The sequence below is a fragment of the Physeter macrocephalus genome, unplaced genomic scaffold (genome assembly GCF_002837175.3).
Source record: "Physeter macrocephalus isolate SW-GA unplaced genomic scaffold, ASM283717v5 random_1118, whole genome shotgun sequence".
Taxonomy (NCBI): domain Eukaryota; kingdom Metazoa; phylum Chordata; class Mammalia; order Artiodactyla; family Physeteridae; genus Physeter; species Physeter macrocephalus.
In genome coordinates, this window is record NW_021146668.1 from 1 (window position 1) to 21,641 (window position 21,641).

At 55.5% G+C, this 21,641-nt stretch overlaps 2 protein-coding genes across 2 annotated transcripts; one reads left to right on the top strand and one right to left on the bottom strand.

The window, feature by feature from the left end:
- The first annotated feature begins 3,618 nt into the window (after positions 1-3,618).
- Positions 3,619-16,336, top strand: ADA (adenosine deaminase). Its single transcript, XM_024128558.3, has 9 exons — positions 3,619-6,948; positions 9,547-9,690; positions 10,354-10,469; positions 11,619-11,746; positions 12,441-12,695; positions 12,961-13,025; positions 14,675-14,804; positions 15,439-15,541; positions 16,009-16,336. Exons 1-9 carry the CDS (start codon positions 6,653-6,655, stop codon positions 16,020-16,022), a joined length of 1,251 nt encoding a protein of 416 aa, XP_023984326.1. The 5' UTR covers positions 3,619-6,652; the 3' UTR covers positions 16,023-16,336.
- Positions 16,337-16,846: 510 nt separating this feature from the next.
- PKIG (cAMP-dependent protein kinase inhibitor gamma) lies at positions 16,847-20,741 on the bottom strand. The gene is made up of 2 exons (XM_028486919.1): positions 20,549-20,741; positions 16,847-17,575 (listed from the first exon to the last, which is right to left on the bottom strand). The coding sequence occupies exons 1-2, from the start codon at positions 20,697-20,699 to the stop codon at positions 17,496-17,498; spliced, it is 231 nt and encodes a 76-aa protein (XP_028342720.1). The 5' UTR covers positions 20,700-20,741; the 3' UTR covers positions 16,847-17,495.
- Between the last annotated feature and the right edge of the window lie 900 nt (positions 20,742-21,641).

Consider the following 21,641-nt stretch of genomic DNA (forward strand, 5'->3'; position numbering starts at 1 on the left):
CTGTCACTCCTCCGGGCCCATGGCTGACCTCGTGTTAAAGAGCACCAGCTTCAGAATTGGGCTTGGGTTAGAATTCCGGTTCTGCCACTTAGCAGCTGTGGTTAAGAACAAAGGCACTGGGTTGGGTTCCTGTTTCCATCACTTAGAGCTGTGTGGTCTTGGACAAGTTACTTAACCTCTCTGAACCTCAGTGTTCTCCACTGTGAAAGAGGCAGAGATGATAATTAAACCCACCCCACAGACAAGGATTAAACAGGATAATGCGTGTAAACAGTTTAGTGAAGTGTATGTGGTAAGTGTCCAGTATGTGGTGACTAATGGTTATCACAGTTAATGTTAACAATGACCCTCTGTAAGGTCCTTCAGGCATTCATGGGTGTTTGTTTTTCTCTCCTTTTCCTCTGCGCCCTTGCAGGTAGAACTGCACGTCCATCTGGATGGAGCCATCAAGCCTGAAACCATCTTATATTATGGCAGGTAAGTCCACAGATAAGAGGCCTTCTTCCCTAGGAAATTTGACCCAGACGCCTCTGGAGAATTCCAGGGTTGCTGCTTCTTCCTGTATCCCTGTGGAATCAAGCCAGCCCCCAGCCTAGAAAAAGGTGGTCTGTGGGACCCACAGCCCAAGTCTTCTGCATTCTGTGCCTCTGACTTTTATCTTCCTGCTGCCAGGTGAGCCAGGGGAAGCTTATCCCACTTTATAGACACGGACACAGAGAGACACCAAAACGCACACGCACACGCACACGCACACACACACACACACACACACACACACGAGTGGAGGCAATTCCCAGGGCTGAACCAATCACTGTCTTTTGACTCAGCCGAGAGCCTGTGGCAGGTGATGCACCCGCATAGGATGCTGCTGCCATTTGCTGAGCATCTCCCAGTGCTGGGCTGGGCTGAGCCCTCTCCTGAGTCAGCGAATTTAATCCGTCTACACTTGGAGGAGGAGAGCATTGCCATCCCCATGTCACTGAGAAGAGATCAGGCTCAGAGAAGTGAAGGCAGTTGCCCAAGGCCACAGAACAAGTAGGGTCAAGAGTTGACCCTGGGCCATCTGACCCTCCAAGATTTTCCTCCTCACCATGGTAACCTGCTGGAAGCCGCGGAGAAGTGGTGCCCCCTCTCTGGACCCAAATCTCTGCATCTTCCAAAGGACAACGTACCTCTTGCCTCTGCTCTCGTGGATGCTGGTGGGCTGAAGGGTCCCCAGCACCCCCAGTGAGTGAGGTCTGCCCTCCCTCCCCACATTTCAGGGGCTCATGATATCCCCTCTCTGGGGTCTAGCACTTAAAAGCAAGGACTTCAAGGGCCAGTGGATCTGGATTCAAATCTGGACACACTGTTTCCTTGCTGTGGCCTCAGCCTCTGTAGGTTGAAAGTAAGAACAGGACCTTCCTCCAGAGCTGACCTGGGAGTTGGGGTCCCTCCCGCCACCTACCTCTCCCTGTTCCTCATGGGTTTGTTCTATGCTCATTTTGTTTGGAGCTGGGAGGACTCTGCCTCTCTTCACTGCTTTGAGCAGTTCAGCTCTGGATCCAAATTTGAACCCTCTGTTTCATAAGCCAGAACCCCCTCACTTATCCAGACACCCACTCCTTAGGAGAGAACTGATGATTCTTGGGCGTTTGCCCCGACACTTAAAAGCGTCTCTTCCGGGCTTCCCTGGTGGCGCAGTGGTTGAGAGTCCGCCTGCCGATGCAGGGCACACGGGTTCGTGCCCCGGTCCGGGAAGATCTCACATGCCACGGAGCGGCTGGGCCCGTGAGCCATGGCCACTGAGCCTGCGCGTCCGGGGCCTGTGCTCCGCAACGGGAGAGGCCACAACGGTGAGAGGCCCGCGTACCGCAAAAAAAAAAAAAAAAAAAAAAAGTGTCTCTTCCAATTCCCTGAGAGGGTTCTGGCAAGAACACGCTTCTCCATCTTGTTGCACTTTTTTCTGCCCTAGGAAGCTGTTGTTGATTTAATTTTTATTTAACTTATCATGTAAGTATAGTAGCCTTTACCGCATGGCAAGCACTGCTTTAAATGTTGCACCTGGATTGACTTATTGGAATCTGGTGACAACTTGTGAGATAGGTATATTATTGACCCTGTCTTACCGACGAGGGAACTGAGCCAGGACAGGGGAAGTAAGTTGTCTTGTAAACACAGGTGTGACCCCGGGTCCATACCCCTGACCATTGCCCCTGGCAATGGTAGTATTGCACAAAAAACACTTAGCTGAGGGCGAGCACACACTAAATGCTCCATAAATGTCACTTAACGATAATACTATTAATTGGAACCTATGGCTCTGACTAACTGGGGTTAAGCCCCTTGGATTATCTCTGCCTGTCCTTTGCCCATGTCAAGTGCCAGTTATTGATGCAGGGACCTTAATGAGGCCATTAGGGTGGGTTAACCGGGCACCAAGATGGGATCTAATCGCAGGTGCTCATTAAAGGGTCACATAGTGCTCTTTAGCGGAGCAAGAAGGTGAGAGTGTCCAGGGCCGGGTAGAGGGAGGAGGAAAAGGAGCAGCCCTTGTGGGGCAACTGGTCGGATTTTCTGTTTCCCACCTCCACTTGGCAACTCGGGAACTGTCTAGGCACCTCCATGGGCCCTAGAGAGGTGGGTGCGGTTTGATCCAGCTGGAGTTTGATCTTGAGGTCAGAAGGCAGGGGGACCGGGGAGTTGGTCAGACTGGGATATGGACAGAACACGCTGGAGGACTCCCAGCTGTGAGTGAGCTGGGGCTGAGAGGGGGAAGGAGGGGAGCCTCTGGCCTGTGACCCCTCCCTCACCCTGGCCAAATCCAGTAGCCTCTTTTCTGCCTCTGTGACTTGGGCCTCAGTTGACTGTGTTCTCACCTGTTTCTTTTTTTTTTTTTTAAATTTATTTAACTATTCATTTATTTTTGGCTGTGTTGGGTCTTCGTTGCTGCATGCGGGCTTTCTCTAGTTGCAGCGAGTGGGGGCTACTCTTCGTTGCGGTGCGCCTGTTTCTTTTTCTTCTTCTTTCTTTTTTTTTTTTTGGCTGCACCACGCAGCTTGTGGGACCCTAGTTCCCGACCAGGGATCGAACCCCAGCCCTTGGCAGTGAGAGCACAGAGTCCTAACCACTGGACCACCAGGGAATTCCCTCACCTGTTTCTTCTTATTCCATCTTCTCTCCGGGGGCTTTAACTTCTTTCTCAATCTCCTTCCTGACCCTGCCAGCTCTTCTCCAAAGCACATTCTGAATCTGGCCACTGTCTCCTCCCTGTCACCATCCTGGTCTGAGCCATTGGACTATTGCAGTGGACTCCTGACCAGTCTCCAGGTGTCCACCCTGGCCTCCCCCATCTACTGTCCCCACAGTACTGTAGTCAGAACAATCATCTTAAAACACAGAGTGATCAGATCACTTCCTTTCTCAAACCCTCCTGCCTTGATCAGGGTCAAAGCCAAAGCCTACACACGTTCCTTGAAGTCCTACAAAGCCTGTGTTAACCTCTCTGACCTCTTCTACTCCTTGCTTAGTGCATGCCAGATGCTTCTCAAACATGCCACATCTCCTAAACAGAGAGTTTGGGTAATTTGCTCAAGGTCACACAGCCTTTATTTTTTAAAAAATTTTTAAATTTTATTTATTTATTTTTGGCTGCCTTGGGTCTTCGTTGCTGCATGCGGGCTTTCTCTAGTTGCGTCGAGCTGGGGCAACTCTTTGTTGTGGTGCGTGGGCTTCTCATTTCAGTGGCTTCTCTTGTTGTGGAGCATGGGCTCTAGGCACGTGGGCTCGGTAGTTGTGGCACGCGGCCTCTAGAGCGCAGGCTCAGTAGCTGTGGCGCATGGGCTTAGTTGCTCCGCGGCATGTGGGATCTTCCCAGACCAGGGATCAAACCCGTGTCCCCTGCATTGGCAGGCGGATTCTCAACCATTGAGCCACTAGGGGAGTCCCACACAGCCTTTAAATAAGAGCTGGGATTTAAACCCAGGGCCTTGGGCTTCAGAGTCTGCCATCCTTCCCTGGACACACCAATAGTCTCATTTGTTCCTCCCTGTACCTTGAAAACAGAGTACCATCTGTGTTTTACTGACAAGGATATGGAGGTCCTCAAGGGGACAGCTCCTGCCCAGGGTGATCTGGTACCTGCAGGAGGAGGATGGACTTTGAACTCCAAAGTCCATGTTCATCCTTCTTACTGGGCTCTCAGTGTATCACCCACCATGGAGGGCGGAGGACTAAGCGGCACCTGGGGCATGGCCATGGCTGACTGGGGAAGCAGGGCCATCTAAGAACTGAGCTCGGCCCTGGGTGGAGGGAGCCTTGGCTGCGGTTAGTGGCTGTGGGTAGCAGGGGATCCAGGAACAACTCCTTCCTGCCTCAGCCTTGGGTCCCAGACAGGATCTTTACAGCTCTGTCTGAGCAGCTTCCGGAGGCCCAGTCCCATGTGAGGTGCTGGATCGTCTCCCAGGGGACCGCCGTGGCAGCTCTGGCTTCTGCCCTGCTTTCCCTCTGTCTGTTCCCCACACCACAGTCAGGAGGAGCTCTTTAAAAAGTACATCTTTTCATGTCACTCCCCTGCTTAGAATCCTTCAGTGGCTTCCCGGGGCTTTCAGGATAAGGTCCCAGCTCCTACGAAGCCCCCATTTGGCAGTTGGCTCATCTACCACTGACCCTGCTCTGAACTGTAGCCTCCCCGCCCCGGAATTCCCTCGGTGCTTCTGCCTGGGGCTCTCAGCAGGGCTCTGACCCTGCCTGCCTGGATCTCTCTTCCTGCTCCCTCAGGGGAAAAGGACAGTCTCCCTCTTCTGCTTAAATGTCACCTCCTCCGAAAGGCCTTCCCAGTCCACTCTATCTGTGGGGTAAAAAGATCTCTCTCGGGTGGCTGTTGAGGAGAGAGGCTGGAGAAGAGACTAGTTGGAGAAATATTTAAGAAGAAATCATTAGGACTTGGGGACCGGCTATTGATGGGTAAGGGAGATGGAGTCTGGGGGAGCCCCCTGTCTCTGGTTCAGGCAGCTGGATGGATGGAGGAGCCGTATTAGGAAATGTGGAGCCTGGGAGGGGGAGGGGTTTGGGGGCGATCAGACACACAGGTCTGCCTTGGTCACGGCTATCCATCCAGTGCCCAGCACATCTTGGGCCCTCAGAGGCTGATGTGCAGAGGGATAGGACTGAAAGCTCTGGATCTCTGGATCGGTCCAGGGGGCCTGGGGCAAATGTGGCCATTGTCTTTGGGAATATGGGGGTCGGAGCCTTAGCCTCACCTCCTCTGCCTTCCACCCACCAGCTCCCAGAAGGATATCCAAAATATAGCATCTAACAACTGGTACGGGCTCTGCAGAGGCTACGGTGACTGAGGATGGCCTCATGAGGGTGACCTTGGGGCAGACTGACCAGCAGGGGAAGGCCCAAGGGCGCTGAGCACCTGACCCCGGTGCTAGGACTGCACCCGGGGCTTCATCTTCCCCGGGGACGTCTCACAGGGATGGGAGTCTGACTGGCAAACTGGGCAACAGGGTGACCCCCTGGTGATACCCACCGGTCACTCATAGGTCCTGGGGTCATGCAGAAGGGGAAGAGGGCATGTTTAGGAGGTTTAGGGAACAGGTATTTATGTAGGGAAACATTTAAATATTTTAATAACAGAAGCTGTTGAAGGACTTCAACACGTGGGTCGAATTTCCCTTTCTTTGGCAATGTCCTCCCTTCTATCTTCTGTTCTTGCTTTGTGGATAACTGGAGGCCGAACCTCCTGGTTTAATCACCTAATTTTCTTAATCATTTGCTCCTATTTTTTATCTTGTCTTTTGTTCTACCTGCTGGAGGATTTTCTCAACTTTATTTTCCATTCCTTTTATTACAGCCTGATGGGTGCTGCCATATTCTTCCAAATCTCCGAGAGCTCTTTCTTACCTTCTGAATGTCCTCTTTTTAAAAAGGGATCCTCTTGTTTCAAGGATGTAACATCGTCTCCTCTCTTTGAGGCTATTCATTTTGGGTTTTTAAGTTTTCTGTTCTCTGCATTTCTCTGTTTCTGTAGAGTGCCTTTGGTCTTTTGTCCCTCATGGTAAAAGCATTTCTTGACTCTCTGGTGTCCTTGGCCTGTCCCTTTTGTCTTAAAAGTGGGAAAACTGAGGCCACGGGTGACCCATGCGTTGGGGCAGAGCCAGAAGGAGCAGAGAGGCTGGGCGTGAGAAGCGGGGAAGGCAGCCCAGCCTTGCACCCTGCTGGTCCTGGCTGGGGGGAGGTGGAGATGCCAGTGGAGAGGAGGAGGCCCCAGACCAGAAGGGCTGTTCTCCGCCAGCCCTTACCGAGAGGTTGCCGTGTGGCCCTGCCGTGTGTGGGAGGCTGTGGTCAGGGAGGGGAGAGCGCCGGCAGGGTGGATGGCTGGGCTGGCTTCCCTCTCCCAGCACAGTGGGCCAGGCCAGCCTCCCTGGTGTGCCGGCCAGAGGGAGGGTGGCGGAGGGAAGTCTGGCGCCTGCTCCTGTCCCGGGCACTGTGTGCTGCAGTTCTTGCACCTGATAACCCCTGACCTGGCACACGACCAGCCGGCTCTACCAAGGGCTTGCCCTGGCACCTTCCTGTCCCCAGACACCAGGGTGTGTGTGTGCATGTTCATGTGCACTTTAAATGGACTTTAACCCCAGTTGTCCCCCTTGAGATTTGCTGGCTGGTCATGGCCTTGGGGACAGAAGATCCTAGAAGGATTCAGGTCCTGGTTCTATATGCCCTGGGCCTCAGTTTTCCCATCTGTCCAATGAGAGGGGTCAGATGCCCCCCCCACTGCCCGCAAGGAGCTGGTAAGGTCCTGCCCAGGGTTGTCCGTCACCCTCATTGTTTCGTCCCCAGGAGGCGGGGCATCGCCCTCCCTGCCAACACACCAGAGGAGCTGCAGGACATCATCGGCATGGACAAGCCGCTCAGCCTCCCGGGCTTCCTGGCCAAGTTCGACTACTACATGCCCGCCATCGCGTAAGCCTTCCCACCCGCCCCGAACCCTGGGCAGCGTCGGTCCCTGTGCCCCCGTCAGGCTGCCTGCACATCTCAGCCTGTGGGGCGGGAGAAGGCGCTGTACAACCCCGCTCTGCCTCTCACCATTGTGTGCACTCCTGCGAATCTCTCCGTGCTTTTGGGCCTCGGTTTTCCCTTCCGGAAAATGGGTATGATGGGCTGAAACTCCTTCAACTTCTATAGAAAAGTGACAGAATGTGGGGGTTAAGAACATAGATCCTAGTATCAGATTCTTTCAAGAAATAACGTCGACGCTGGGCAAATTTGCCCTCTCTGGGCCTCAGTTCCCTTATGTAGACAATGGGGCTTATGACCCTCTCTGCCTCCTAGGGCTGGGGTTTGGAATGGACACAGCACTGTCCTCAGCAAGCCCCCTCTTACTAGGAGGACAGTTGCTACCTTTATCGATAGCCAGGCACTGCTGTTTTTATGTTACTTTTCATTCCTTCCATTTTTTGATAGCAGAATGTCTTAGATATAGAAGAATATAATGTGTGTACAGTTCAAAGAACTATTCTCTTTGTAGTTGTCCACAGTCCCGAGAGCTAGACACACTCCTCATTTGCAGAGGAGGAAATGCTCAGGATAGTGAAGGAACTTGCCCAGGACCACACAGTTGGCAAGGGGTGAGGCCCAGATTCTTGTCCTGATGTCACCTTGAGCTTCCTGGCACGAGGCAGAGTTTCCCAAGGCAGGCGAGAATGGGGCCTTGGCAGTCAGTGCTGCCAGAGCTCAGGCGGGGGAAGACGTAGAGGGGGCTGGGGGAGTCAGGGAAGGCTGCCTGGAGGAGGAAGTGTGGACAGGGCCTTGGGAGAGAAAGGCTGTGATATTGTCCAGAGGGCTGGACCTGAGGAACGGTCTGGAGGATGGGTTGTTGGAGGACCAGTGAGGAAGGTGTGTGAGGCCGGTGGAGGCCTTTGGCTGGGTAAGTGGCAGGACAGGAATGAGGAGTCCTGGGGAAGGAAGATGTATGCCAAGGCTGCTGGCTGCTTTCTGGAAGCTTTTGGGCTCTGCCTGGAAGGCATCGATTGCCCCCATCCTTGGCCTGGCTCAGCAGATGCTCTGGCATACGTGCTGCCTCTCCCCCGGATGAGGAGTGTCTCCCAGGCCACTGCCCAGGCGGCTCCTGTCTCTCGGCCACAAGACAGAAGAGGACCAGCTTCCTGAAGGCTTAAGCCGCTTTTGATTTGCATTTCCTTGGTGATTAGTGATGTCAGGCACCATTTCATGGGCCTGTTGGCCATTTGTATGTCTTCTGAGAAATGTCTATTCAGGTCCTTTGCCTATTTTTTTATCAGTTTTTGTTGTTGTTTGTTTTGCTACTGAATCGTAGGAGTTCCTTTCACATTTTGGGTGTGAGCCCCTTATCAGATGTGTGGTTTGCAAATACTTTCTCCCATTCGGTAGGTTGCCTGTCACTCTGTTGATGGTTTCCTTTGCTGTGTAGAAGCTCTTTAGTTTGGTGCAGTCCCCCTTGTCTATTTTTGCCTTTTGTTGCCTGTGTGTGTCCTTTTCTCCTATTTCTCCTCCCTGCTGGCCTACATCTGTCACTCAACAAACATTTCAGTGGCTGCAATGTCCTAGTCTCTGTCCTTGGCTGAGGGATCGTAGCCGTGATGAGACAGATGGAGGGGTCCTTGTCTCATGGAGACTACGTTCTAGTTGGGGAGGTGAAACCAGCTAATAAACCATGTGATCTGTGATGTCGAGTGGTGATAAGGGCCATGGAGAAAACTGAAGCCCGGGGAAGAGGTGAAAAAGGGTGAGGAGGTGTTTTAAAATAAGGTGGTCAGGGAAGGCTTCCCCGAGGAGGTGAGGCTGGAGCCGGGCTCTGAATGGAGGGAGGAGGGAGCATAGGGTGATCTGGGTGAAGAGCCTGCAGGCTGGGGCACTGCAAACACGAAGGCCCTGACCTGGGAACAAGCTTGGCTGTTCGCTGGACAGAAAGAAGAGACCCTGGAGGAGTCATGGAAGGAGCGGGAGGCTGGCAGGGGCCCAGATTACGCAGGCCTTGTGGGGGGTTGGGAGGTGGGGTTGAGACTTACTCTACGAGGTGGGAGGCCATTAGGGTTCAGAGTGGAGGAGTGATGTTGATTTCCTTTTTTTTTTTTTTTTTTGCCCACACTGCACAGCTTGTGGGATTTTAGTGCCCCGACCAGGGATTGAACCCGGGCCCTGAGCAGTGAGAGCGTGAAGTCCTAACCACTGGACTGCCAGGGAATTCCCTCTTTGATTTCCATTTTTTCAAGACTGAGCTAGCTGCTATACAGGGGCAAGTGTGGAGACCAGGAGGCCAGTTAGAGAGGTGAGGTGGTTAGAACCAGGGCGGAGGGGGCGAGAACTGGCATCGAGTTTGGAAGCAGAGCTGACAGGATGTGCTGTGCTTCTAGGATTTTCTCCAGCAGATGCCCAGAGCTTTGGGCTGGGTGATGAGAGATTGGGGTGGGGGGGGCCACACGTGGGTTTGATCTGCTATGTGCAGGGGACAGCTTTGTTATTTCCTGGAGCTCCCCAGGGACTTGGGGCAGTTTGTCCCCAGCCCCTCTCTTCCCTTCCCAGGGGCTGCCGGGAGGCCATCAAAAGGACTGCCTACGAGTTTGTGGAGATGAAGGCCAAGGAGGGCGTGGTGTACGTGGAGGTGCGCTACAGCCCGCACCTTCTGGCCAACTCCAAAGTGGAGCCGATCCCTTGGAACCAGGCTGAGTGAGTGACCGTCTGGAGGGCTGTGCCGGTGCTGTGGCAGGGTGGCCTGACCCAAGACCGTGAGGGGCAGACTGGGAGGCCCTGGCCCAAGCAAGACTTTGGTCTTGCTCCCTGAACTGGCCCACAGCTTATCCAGTGACTTCTAGGGGTCCTATCCTAACCCTGTAACCAAAGTGAGTTTGGCCCACTCCTGCCCCTCTGCCTGGACCCCAGGGATGTCTAAGTGGTACCACTCAACCACCTTGCTCCCTTCTAGCCATGACTCTGATACTTGTGGACAAGTGGGAATCACAACAGGTGAGCTGAGCTTAGCAGTACTCTCCATCTTGGGTGGGAGGAGGGCTGTGTCTGACAGCCCCCCGAACTGGGACAGTCTTCGCAGGTCTGGAAGCATCCAGGCAGTTCCAAGGAAGCCGGAAGCGGGTGCGCTAGGGCTTGGGGCTATCTCCCTCGTCCTTCCCTCAGAGGCAGTGGGTTAGTGGGGGTGAGGGCTTCTCCTGGAAGATCCCTCTTCCTCCTCTTTCTCTCCTCCTTTCCTTCCCCTCTTTACTCCCCCGCCTCCCCTCCCTCCTCTGTCCCAGTCCCAGTCCCAGTCCCAGTCCCAGGGCTGTCCTTTAGGTCTGCCTTTGTCTCAGGCCCAACCCTACTCTTCTCTGCACACAGAGGGGACCTCACCCCGGACGAGGTGGTGTACCTAGTGAACCAGGGCCTGCAAGAGGGAGAGCGAGACTTCAGGGTGAAGGTGCGGTCCATCCTGTGCTGCATGCGCCACCAGCCCAGTGAGTGTGGCCTTGGCCCCGTCCCTGGCTGCCCATGTGATGCCACCACAACATCCTGGCCGGGCACAGGGGCCATACTGGTCCCCATGGTCTCTCTTGAGCCCATCAGTTGGACCTCGGGGCTTCCTCCTGGGCAAGCTCAGAACTTCCTGCAACAGAATTGTCTCCCCAGGGAGGCTGAGCCTGGGAGCTAGGTGACCTGCAGGAGGCTTAAAATCAAGGGAGGCTGGACGACAGAGAAAAGCCTAAGCCTGGCTCCCGTCAGGCCGCGTCCTCCCTTGAGACCCTGTGGGCCAGGCCCCCTCCCGTCAGGGCTGCGGAACCTGGGACTAGGTCTGAGCGCCGGGGCCTGAGGGGTCTCCCTGTGACTGACACTGGTCACATCTCCAGGGCTTGTGCTTCCAAGGCAGAGCCCCGCTGTGTGACTCTCTCCAGGTCACATCACCTCTCTGGATCTCAGACGTGCCTTGTCACAGGGGGCGATCGTAGTTACCCCGTTCTCTGCTCTAAGGAGCAGTGAGCCCACAGCGAGGGGCTGGTGTCAACCTGCAGGGCTTCCCTGTGCAGAGTGGCTTGGGGTATTTTCTCTAATCCTCACAGGGGTCTAGGAGGCAGGACCACCATCGTTTATCCCCATTTGACAGATGAGGAAACCGAGGTAGAGAGAGGCTCAATCAGGAAGGCACAAAGCCCGGAGCAGAACCCAGGGCCGTCTGGTTCCAAAGCCTGTGGTCGGTCATTCTTTTTAAAACACTTTACGATGACCAACGTTAGCAATGTGTTTAGTAACACTAGTGGGAGTTGTTTTAGGTTTAAATGTTAAACTGTGCGGCCCTCCATCTCGTCTGCTAAGTTGAGGGGTGGGTGTGGGGATCGAGAGAGAGAATTGCCATTTGTCGCTTACTGAGCCCAGGCCCTGACCTCAGTGTCTCACACACGGGGCCTCGGCAAAGCCTCACTGTGACCGTGGGCCACAGCACACGGCCCCCCCTGCGAGGAGAGGATGCTGAGGCCCCGAAGGCCGCGGGGGTCAGACCTTGAAGATGGGACACTGGGCCCTCTGCCTTGTGCTGGCCTTGGGTGGGAGGGCTGGGAGGGTCTTTCTCCTCCGTGCTGCCGCCAGAGGCCCGGCGGGCATCTCGCCCACAGGCTGGTCCCCCGAGGTGGTGGAGCTGTGTAAGAAGTACCGGCAGCAGACCGTGGTGGCCATCGACCTGGCCGGAGACGAGAGCATCCAAGGCAGCAGCCTCTTCCCTGAACACGTGGAGGCCTACGCGGTGGGTCCTGGGGGACGGAGGCAGAGGATAGGCGGGCTCTGGGGGAGCCGCGTACGGAGCTGGTCTCTTATACCAGTAGCGGGAAGGCACACCGACGGCGGATCACGAGGCCTCCTGGGCTCCCAAGTGTGTGTGACTGGGTCTAGGGGCTCAAGAAATTGGGAATCTGGTATGAAAGAAAAAACCCCACTTGGTGCTGGAGGGTCCTGTGTTGGAGCCTTTCGGCCTAATGATTCGCTGTGTGACCTGGGGCGAGACTGTCTCTTCTCTGGGCCTGTTTCATCTGCTGGGATGACTGGGTTGGAGCAGACGTCTCAAAGCCTCATGCTGTGCTTCCCGTGGAAGGGGTGAAGCATGGGGTCGAGAGTAGGGGCTCTGGAACCTCTTCCTAGCGGTCTGACCTTGGTCGTGGTACCTAATTCTCCTGAGTTTCAGTCCCTCCCCGCTGCCTGTAAGACAGGTGTTAGAGCAGTTGTGAATATGACGTAAGGTATCCAAACCATTTCTTACAGTGTCTGACTCGTAATAACTGTCTGATAAAGGAGGGCTACCACTTAAATGATTACAAAAACGAAACCCACCCGATCTCCCTGTCTGGGAGCCAGCCAGGTAGACCCAGCCCCAGAGTGTAGTGAAGGCAGGACCTGCGGGGCCAAGCCCCAGGTCGCCCCTGACCAAGCCCTCGCCCTTACAGGAGGCCGTGAAGAGCGGCGTCCACCGCACGGTCCACGCCGGGGAGGTGGGCTCGGCCGAGGTGGTGAGAGAGGTGAGTGGCCAGGCAGGTGGCGGGGCCCTTCTCCCCGCTTGCCCCGCGGCCCGCGCTGGGATCCACACTGCTTGTCAACAGGCCGTGGACGTGCTCAAGACCGAGAGGCTGGGGCACGGCTACCACACCCTGGAGGACCCGGCCCTCTACAACAGGCTGCGGCAGGAAAACATGCACTTCGAGGTGAGGGGCCGGGGAGGGGGAGGTCAGGTCAGGGGCGCGGTGGAGAGCACGGAGGGTCCAGCAGCCGCGGGGAGCGTGGGCCGCGGGCCTTGGAGCTGCTGGGTGGGGGGAGAAAGGCAGGACTTGACGGCTCCTTGGACTCGGTTGCGAGGGGGCCGCTGAGACCCGGGAGAATGTCGCCGGAGGAGGTGGTGCCAGCTGGCCTGGGGACGGGGGTCAGCGTGGCCCTGGGGGGTTCGTGCCAGCCACCCGCCTGCTCTTCCAGGTCTGCCCCTGGTCCAGCTACCTCACCGGCGCCTGGAAGCCAGGCACGGAGCATGCAGTCGTTCGGTGAGGCTGGGTCCCCTGGGCTCCGTTCAGTTTTGTACTAGGAAAGCCAAGGGTGGGAAGGGGATGCAGGGACTGGGCACTGGTCCCTGCGGGGTCTCCTGGGTGTGAAAGCTCTTCAAATGCTTGGGAAGCAGGCGCTCTTGTCCTCATCTTACAAGTGAGGAATCCAGAGCCTGGATGTGGTGTAACTTGATTATGAGGTCACCAGCTATTGGATAGCACAGCTGGGGGCCCTGTAGCTCATCCAGCTATAGCAGAATGCCCTGCTACCCCAAGGGAAACTTCCACACTCCAGATTCTACCTCCTAGGAATTAGGAAGACGAGTCTCTCTTGCTCACGTGGTCTCTGCTCCTGGCCCCTCCGGGCATTCCCCCAGCACATCCTGAAGCTCTCCCCAGGAGAGCCTGTCCCGTCCCGTCCCGTCCCGTCCCACCCCACCCCACCCCGCTCCTGCCCCATAGGCTTAACTAAGAAGCTTTGGCCCTTCTTCAGGTTGCCCTGGGACTGAGCCCTGGGAGAGGCCTCAGGAGGGAAAAGCTGACCCAGAAGTTCACTAAGAACTCGGGGTGACCATATTCAGGCCAGCACTGATGGTCTGTCCGCCAAGCTTACGAGGAGGAGAGGAGCTTGGGCTCGCTCACACTCTGATTACAAGGTGGGCCTGAGCTGCTTTAGGAATGTGGAGTGTGCAGTACCTACAGGACACCCAAGTGGAGGCTCTTGGAGGCATGTGGGCATACAGCCTGTGGGCTGGAGGAAGACTCAGAGTCACCTAAAGAGATACGGTGGTTGAAGGAGAAGTGCTGGCCTCAGCAGACGGGGGAGCAAGAGGGCCTAGGATTCTGGTAACTGACTGTACTGCTGAACTGAATGAATAAGCATTTTCAGAACTCTAATGGAAAACTGATGAATTCATAAAAGTGCTAACAGAAGATCAAGGTACAAAAAATTAATTACATGGGGCTGAGTGAACTGATGAGGATGGTTATAATTGTGGTGATTTTCTGTTTGAATTAAAAAAAAAAAAAAAAAAAAAAAAAGAGGGCCTAGGAGAGAATCCAGAAGGACAGTGACATTGAAGGCACAGGCAGAAGGAAAGCCAAAAGTGCGGTGTCCAAGAAATCTAGGGAAAAGGTCAACCGTATAAAATTCTGCTCCACAAGTCAGGTGAGGTTAGAGCTAGGAAGAGTCCGTTGGATTTAATAAGATGGTGGTCGGGGATTATGCTAAGAACAGTCCCCATGGCGTATTTGAAGAGTCAGATCCCAGGGGGCTTGAGGACGGTTGGTGAAGGGGGCAGACAACTCTCGCGGAGTGCGGCTGTGAAGGAGAGGGCCAGAGAGGGGGGTAGCTAGAGCGGGCTGTTGCTTTTCTGGCCTCGCCAAGCCGGCCCCTCTCCTGCCTTTGCCTGGCTCTGGCCTGGCTGGATGGCTTTAAGTCTTGAGTTGCTAGTACTGTGGCCTTGGACAAGTCACCCGAGTTCCCTGAATTTGTGTCTTCCTCTGTACAACGAGGAGAACTTCCAGGCCTGTCCAAGGGTGCCGCGCGGTTCCAAGGAGGGCGGATGTCCACGTGCAGAGACTGTTTACACAGCAGTAACGGGAGGCGCTTCTCCCCCTCCCCCCTCCCACCCCCCTGCACTGTCCAGGTTCAAAAACGACCAGGCTAATTACTCCCTCAACACGGATGACCCACTCATCTTCAAGTCCACCCTGAACACTGATTACCAGATGACCAAACAGGACATGGGCTTCACTGAAGAGGAGTTTAAGAGACTGGTGAGTGGGTGTGTGCCTTGACTCTGGGCCCTGGGAGTGTGTGAGGCCTGCAGGTCCTGGCCAGGGCCCGGAAGCCCTGGAGAATGAGGGGTGAGTCTGCTGCAAGAGGCCAGGCCAAGGCAGACCTGGAGTTCGATGCCTTCCAGAGTAGACATCTTCGGCTGAGATCCTGACCTAGGACTGGGTTTTTTATCCTCTGCTTCGGTCAAGTGCCTTGAAAGACTCTGAAAGCTGTCAACCATCTCCCCAGAAAGGTGTGCTCAGCTATACATTTTGTACACACTTTTCAGGCCACTCAGAGACCCCAGGATGATCCCTTGATTTCAGTGGTTCTGATATCCCAAGTCTGTCCCTGAAGGACTGTCTCTCTGGCGCCACACATCCCACCCTGTCTCTCAAAGGTTTCTCCAACCTCCTTCCCACATCTGTGTATCACGTCCTGCCACTTTAAGAACACAGAACCTCACAGTCTCTGCTCTGGCAGTTGCTGCCGCGTGACCTTGGACAAGGCCTCCCCACTCTGAGCTTAATGACTTGCCCATGTTTAATGAAGAAGATGGACTGTCACTAGATTGCTAAGGACTCCCTTCTGTGCTCTCTGGTTTCACACTGTCCGCCGTGCTGGCCCTTCCAGAACATCAATGCGGCAAAGTCCAGTTTCCTCCCAGAAGGTGAGAAGACGGAGCTTCTTGACCTGCTCTGTAAAGCCTACGGGATGCCACCTTTGGCCTCTGCAGGTATGTTTCTGACTGAGCTGCTGGGCTGGTGCCCTGCCCTGGCTCCCACCTGGCTTTCCGGGGACTTCTAGCAAGATGCCCTCCCTTCCTCTCCTGGGCAGCACCAGGGATGCGTGATGACTCCCTGGCTGGTGGTCCTCCCTCACTGGACAGGCTCACTTTCTGCATAATGCCGTCTCGAGGCTGGTCTGAGGAGGAGACTTTCTCGAGCCCGGTCCCAAGGTCTTGGCAACTTGGGGCCTCTCCAGGGCCGCCCAAAGCCAAGGGCAGGGAGTTGAGTCCAGGGCGCAGCTAGGTTCTGCTTCCTTCCTTCCTGTGCGGCCTTGACAGAGCCTTTCCTTGCTCCAAGCCTCGGTCTCCCCAGCTGTAGAAAGGGGTTCCTCTCCGGCTCTGATGCCCTGTGATTTTTTTATGTCCTGGGCACTACAAGTTGCCTAATCTTCCTGCTTCTCTTACTTGGCAAGCAGAGCAGCGTCCCTGAAGACATCGTGGCCACCTCTGAGAGTCCTCACCCTGTGGATGGAGTCTTCACAACTCTGGCTTAATCGACAGGCTTCCCTTTACTCCTTCCAGGGAGACCACGATTTCCAGAGTCAGCTGCTGATGGTCGTGAAGAAGCCCACGGGCCTGTTTCTGTACACACATATACCTCCGCCTGGCCGCGTCTCTCCTCTGATTGTGTGCCCGGGCCAGGATCAGGGCCTGTGGCTGGTTGAATCTGAATCCCTCCCTCCCAGGGTGACCCGCGCTGAAAATCTGGTGCTTAATAAAGAAACCAGCGGCTGGGGTCGTGCAGCATGTGGTGTGTGGCGCTGCGGTCGGAGCGGGCCAACTTGGGTCTGTGGAGAACGGAGGGAGCCCCTGGGGCCCCCAGACGCAGGCAGCCTGCCCAGCAGCAGGGTCCCGAGAGCCCGGTGGGGTCTGTGAATGGGAAAAGGGGGCAAAGCGGGGCCCAAAGCCTGCTCTCCGTCCAGAAGAAACCAGGCTTCTCTTGAAGGCTTATGTGCTTAAATGCCCCCTAAACTCTTAACCCCTTCCTACTCTAGGTCCTAAGCGGGGGGGGAAACCTTCCTTTTGGGTTCCCAAAGCTGTGCATTGGGGTGAGAGAGGGTGAGATGGAAGACGACTCTTCAGATACTGGCCTGAGGAGTGGTGCCGGCCTCTGCGGTACCCCGGCATCTTCTCAGGTACCTCATTCCGTGGAAGCCCGGGGCAGCGATGGGTCCCAGCTAATCATGGCCTTGGGGAAACAAGTCCCAGCCCCTGCTGTTGCTGTTTAAAGGAGAAATAATCATCTTAAACCTATCACACAAATCATCAGCATTTATTTCCTGGGTCCTAGGTGTCACTTATCTTGGTAGAAAGGGCAAAGAGTTAATCAGAGAGTTTTAAGCACAAGATCCCTTCCCTAAAAATGGATCTGTGAAGCTCCATGAGGGAACCTCAGAGCTGCATAGATGGTCAAAGAGTTTAACTTACAATGGCTTCCAAAATAAAAGGTAAATTGTCAGCTCCCTCCCTCTCTGCTGAGAAAAGGTTTAAAGTTTCTAAAAAGTTTAAAAGTGCTTCTTAAAAAAGGGGTAAGAAGGTCCTGACACAGAAGGCCGGCTGGGCTGGAGAAGAGGGGGCAGGGCTAGAATGCGGTCCCTGCCCAGGCTGTTCACCCAGGTGGCAGGACCCAGCCCCCGAGTCCCAGCACCTGCTGAATAAATAACATCCTGTGGTTACAGTGTCTTGAAAGTGTACCCGGGCAAGTGAGGAGGTGGAGCGTGGAGCCTGGGGGTGGGGGCAGAGGGCATTCCCAGGGTAGGGGCCACGGGAGCCTCTGGGGCTGCCTTTCAGTCTGGCCTGGTTTGCCTGGAACACACTGCTCAGAGGAAAGGCTGCTGGGCCAGTGCCAGGGCTTTCCGTCCACGGCGCGTCTCTCTTCCAGCCTCCTCGGGCAAGGTCATGTTCAAGATGAGGTGGTCCCATCGCTGCTCTTGGGCTGGTTGCTACCTTCCTTGTCTGGGGTGCCCACCTCCGCCTGTCCTTCTGCAGAGGAGACAGAAAGGAGCATATACACAAACGTAATGCGTAGGAGGAGGTCCAGAGGGGCCCAGCCACAGCAGTAACAGTGGGTAAGCCCTGGGGAGCAGGACAGGAGCTGGATTGGGGGGGTGGTAGCTAAAGGGAACTTTAGCCTAGTCTGTAACATTTTAATTTCTACAAAGAAAATGTGCTCGTGCTGTTACTGGTATAATTAAAGTGAAGAAGAGGCCAGGATCATGGATGGATGCTTGTAGCTGGTGAGGGTCAGGATATTTGTGTGGGGTGTCTAGACTCCCAGCATGTGCTCAGCAAACGGTAGTTCCTATAAGACAGAGAAGGGCATCAGAAGATGCCAGCCCAGGAGCACCAGGGGTGGCCTGCAGCAGGGGCGGGGGTGGAGCCTGTCACTGTTTCACTGTGCTGTGTCCCCACCAGACCAGCCCCATCTCCCTCTCTGGCCTCTGTCTTTGCATCCTTAGGCTAAGCCCTTCACGTGACTAGGGAGAAACTACCCTGCACCCAGATCCTGAGGCTGCAGACTGGCAAGTACCTTCCATGCAGTCATACAGCAGCCTAGAGGTGTGATGAGGGTCATGATACGCCTCGGATGAGGTAAACAAGGCTCAGAGAGGTGAACCGAGTTGCCTGAGAGCCAAACAGTGGAGGGAGCAGTGTCCCTTCCACTAACTAGAAGGCTGCCGCCTAAAGGAGCGCTCTCTAGGGTTTGTAAAGACCCATCACCGACACCGCCTCATTCTGCCCTGGCAACTGGCTTCAGAGGTGGGGTTAGTGGTAGTGAGGGGTGCAGGGAGAACTTGGACACCTGTACCTCAGGTCACCTCCTATCATGGGGCAGGGCCTGTAGCAAAGGCCGGGTCCCAGAGGCTCCTTCTGGCCCACTGGAAGCCTGACAAATTAGACTGCACTTCAGGCAGATTTCCCAGTCTGTGATGCCCTATTTGGTCCGAAGCCTCCCGCCCTGGCGAGCAAGAATATTTTCGTTAAATTCCACAGTAACTGCCGCTCTGCCATTTCCTTGCTGTGGGACCTCAGGCAATTCATTTAATCTCTCCAAGCCTCTGCTTCCTGATCTATGAAGTGAGGATGATGACATCCCTGCCCCTCTGTGGTCACCTGGCACATGGGACAGCTCCGCCAGGGGCAAGGCTTCCTCTGTGCAGGTCCCAGCTCTCTTCTGACCCACAGAGGTCCCCAAGCATTTTCCTCTCCAACCAGCACCCCTGGGACTCCCTCAGGGCAGTTTCAGAGCATGATTCAGAAACTTTCGCGGTCACGTGCTGCCAAGCAGTGCGTTCATGTTCCTTCATGCCCTGCTGGTTGTTTATGTTTCACTATTCGGCTAAGTAAGGAAATGTTTGTGCTCCCCACGTAAGGAAACATCAGAGAAGACAAAGGTTCGCACACAAAGGGCTTGGGGAGCGTTAACACACATGACTTGGGGAGGCCTGGCGGCCAGGCCTCAGGACAGGCAAAGGCTGTGGCTCCTCCTCCCGTGCCCGGGCTCCGCATCAGTTTCCCGGGAGCTTTAGGCATATAGATGTTCCAGGGCCGGCAGGATCAGAACCTGTATTCTCTGTACTCCCACTCCCTTGGTGAGTCCGCTGGACTGAGCACGGCTCGCAGACGTGCCAGTGAAAGCTGCTCATTGCAGGGCCCACTGGAAGGCTCCTCGGCCAGTCACTCTGGCCTGCACTGCACCAGGAGCACTTCACCGCCTTGCGGTGAGCACTACTCCTTCCTCAGGTCCCCCTTTTAACTGTCCGTCACCCTGGCAGGCAGCTGCCAGGACACCAGGTACCCCGGGGATCTCCAATCGGACGGGGGTGGGAGCAGGCATTAGAGGGCCTGGGTAGGTGGATGAGTGGCTACACTGAGTTGAAGGAGATAGAAAACCGTTCACCAGAGCAGACGCAGATGTCCTGGCAGCAGGCCTGGCGTGGCAGCTGGGCGTGCTGGTCAGTGAACAGCCATTGACTAGGCACCTCTGCCGGGTGCCAAACGCCACCAGGCACCGAGGGCCCAGGATGCAGATCCCAGAGGAGGGGCCCTGTGCTCAGGGGGCTGTGGAGGTGGCCAAGAGAAGAGGCGCCTCCCCAGCCAGAGAGGGGAATGCGGTCAGAGACGGCTTCTCAGCAGAGCGGTCTGGGCCTCTAAGAAAGAGGAAAAGCCAGCCCGGCAAGGGGAGGGCAGGCAGGACCAGACAGAGGGAGAGTGCGGCAAGGCCCATCAGGGACTTCCAGGAAACAGAAGTCCCTTCCTCAGGCTGGACCAGAGGCGCAGGGGAGAAAGATGGGAGCAGAGACTGGAGGGGAGCAGGGTCAGACCCGGGGAGGCTCCCATGCCTGGTGAGGAGTTCGGGCCGCAGGACGAGGGAGGGCTGACGGACCGCTGATGGGACCACACGGGGAGGGAGGGTGGGGTTCCTCGGGGAGCCAGGACTGGTGAGGGATGTTCTAGCAGAGGAAACCGTGAGATGAAGGGGCACGGACGCAGGGGCAGAAGCACGATGGGACAGGGGATTTAAATGAACCCTGCTGGCACCTGTCCAGCAGGAGGGTTAGGGCACGGGTGGATCAGGAAGGCCCGGGCAGAGGCCACTGCGGTGCTGGGAGTGGCCTGAGCCAGGTGGTGGCTGTGGGGACAGAGAGAAGCGGAGGGACTGGGGAGGGACCTTGAAGGAGAACTGACAGGGCCTGTGGGTGGACGGGGAGGCTGAGGGGAAAGGAAAGCACCGGGATGCCTGGCCAGAGGGTCCTCACGGCCTGAGACAATGGCATGCTCTAGCCTAGGGAGTGGCTGCCCTCTGCCACTGACCGTGGGCCTGGGGCCTGATTTAAATGCAGTTTCTTCTCTGAGAAAGAGGGGGCAGGCTAGGACTTAGAGGCCAGTCCCGGAGCCCAGAAGAGGGTCTCCCACCACGAGTGCTTGAACCCGAGAGTACCCGTGGGTTCTGACCTGCGCCCTCGAGGGCTAGCTCGCCCATGTCGCCAGCCAGCTTCCGTACGCTTACGGCCTCGGAGTCTCCCTGGATGTCAGGGACTGCGTTCCGGCGGCCCGTCCGGTCACAGGAGATGAAGTCCGAGTAGGAGGACTCGACCTCCATCATGCCTGTCGCATCGCTCTTCAGTCCTGTGGGGACAAGGGCAGGAGGGCAGAGGTGAACCCTGGTGCATCCTGCACAGAAGACTCAGCTTGGGGCCCGGCACTGATGTCTTTTGACAAACTGACAATTATTGCCTTGCTCGCTAACAACAAAACAGAAAGCACAGAAAAGCAGAAAGAACAAAATAAGTCATGCATAATTTTATACCCCAAAAGCCACCACCAACGTTTTAAAGAACATCTTTTGTGTTTTCTCTAAGTAAAGTTCATGATAACTATCTACACATTTATCAACACCATGTACCAGGCACTGGCTAGGGGCCACAGATGCAGCAACGAACAAGTCAGCCGTGGTCCTTGCCCTCAGGGAGCTTACAGTCTACTGGGTCATTTAGCATAATTACCTAATACCTAAGAATTACCACAGTGCTCCGGACTTCCAGGGAGAAGGCAGGGTACCAGAGTGACTACCAGGGCCTGACCAAGGCTTGGGGGTCAGGAAGTGACATTTTAGCCAAGATCCTAGGAGGAATAGATAGACAAGGAGTCTAGACAAGGAGTGAGGGGAAGAGCATGTATGAAGGCTCTGTGGAGCAAAGGCACAGTGGGATGGAAGAAACGTAAGAGCCGTGGGCTGGGGAACTGTGGGAGAGGGGCCAAGACACCGAGGATATGCTGCTGAGCTGGGCAGGGGCCCGATCACATCTTCAATTTGGTCCCTGAGGGGTGGAGGCTCATGAATGTTCAGATTAGCATTTTCAAAGATGACTCTGGCACCTAAGGTGAGCAGACCTGGATGGAGACCAGCTAGGGGGCTCCTGCAAAAATTTAGGTGTGAGAAGATGGTGGGTGAAGCAGGGATGGAAGAAGGTATTGCACGCAAATAGACGTCAAAAGAAAGCGGGAGGTAGCAGTGCTCATATGAGACGAAATAGACTTTAAAATA

Coding starts and splice junctions, on each gene's coding strand:
- PKIG (XM_028486919.1), bottom strand. CDS start 20,699: ATGATGGAGGTCGAGTCCTCCTACTCGGACTTCATCTCCTGTGACCGG. Junction 17,576..20,548: donor GCTAGCCCTCGAGGGCGCAG/GTCAGAACCCAC, acceptor TCTCCTCTGCAG/AAGGACAGGCGGAGGTGGGC.
- ADA (XM_024128558.3), top strand. CDS start 6,653: ATGGCCTTGGGGACAGAAGATCCTAGAAGGATTCAGGTCCTGGTTCTA. Junction 9,691..10,353: donor ATCCCTTGGAACCAGGCTGA/GTGAGTGACCGT, acceptor CTCTGCACACAG/AGGGGACCTCACCCCGGACG. Junction 14,805..15,438: donor AAGAGGAGTTTAAGAGACTG/GTGAGTGGGTGT, acceptor TGGCCCTTCCAG/AACATCAATGCGGCAAAGTC.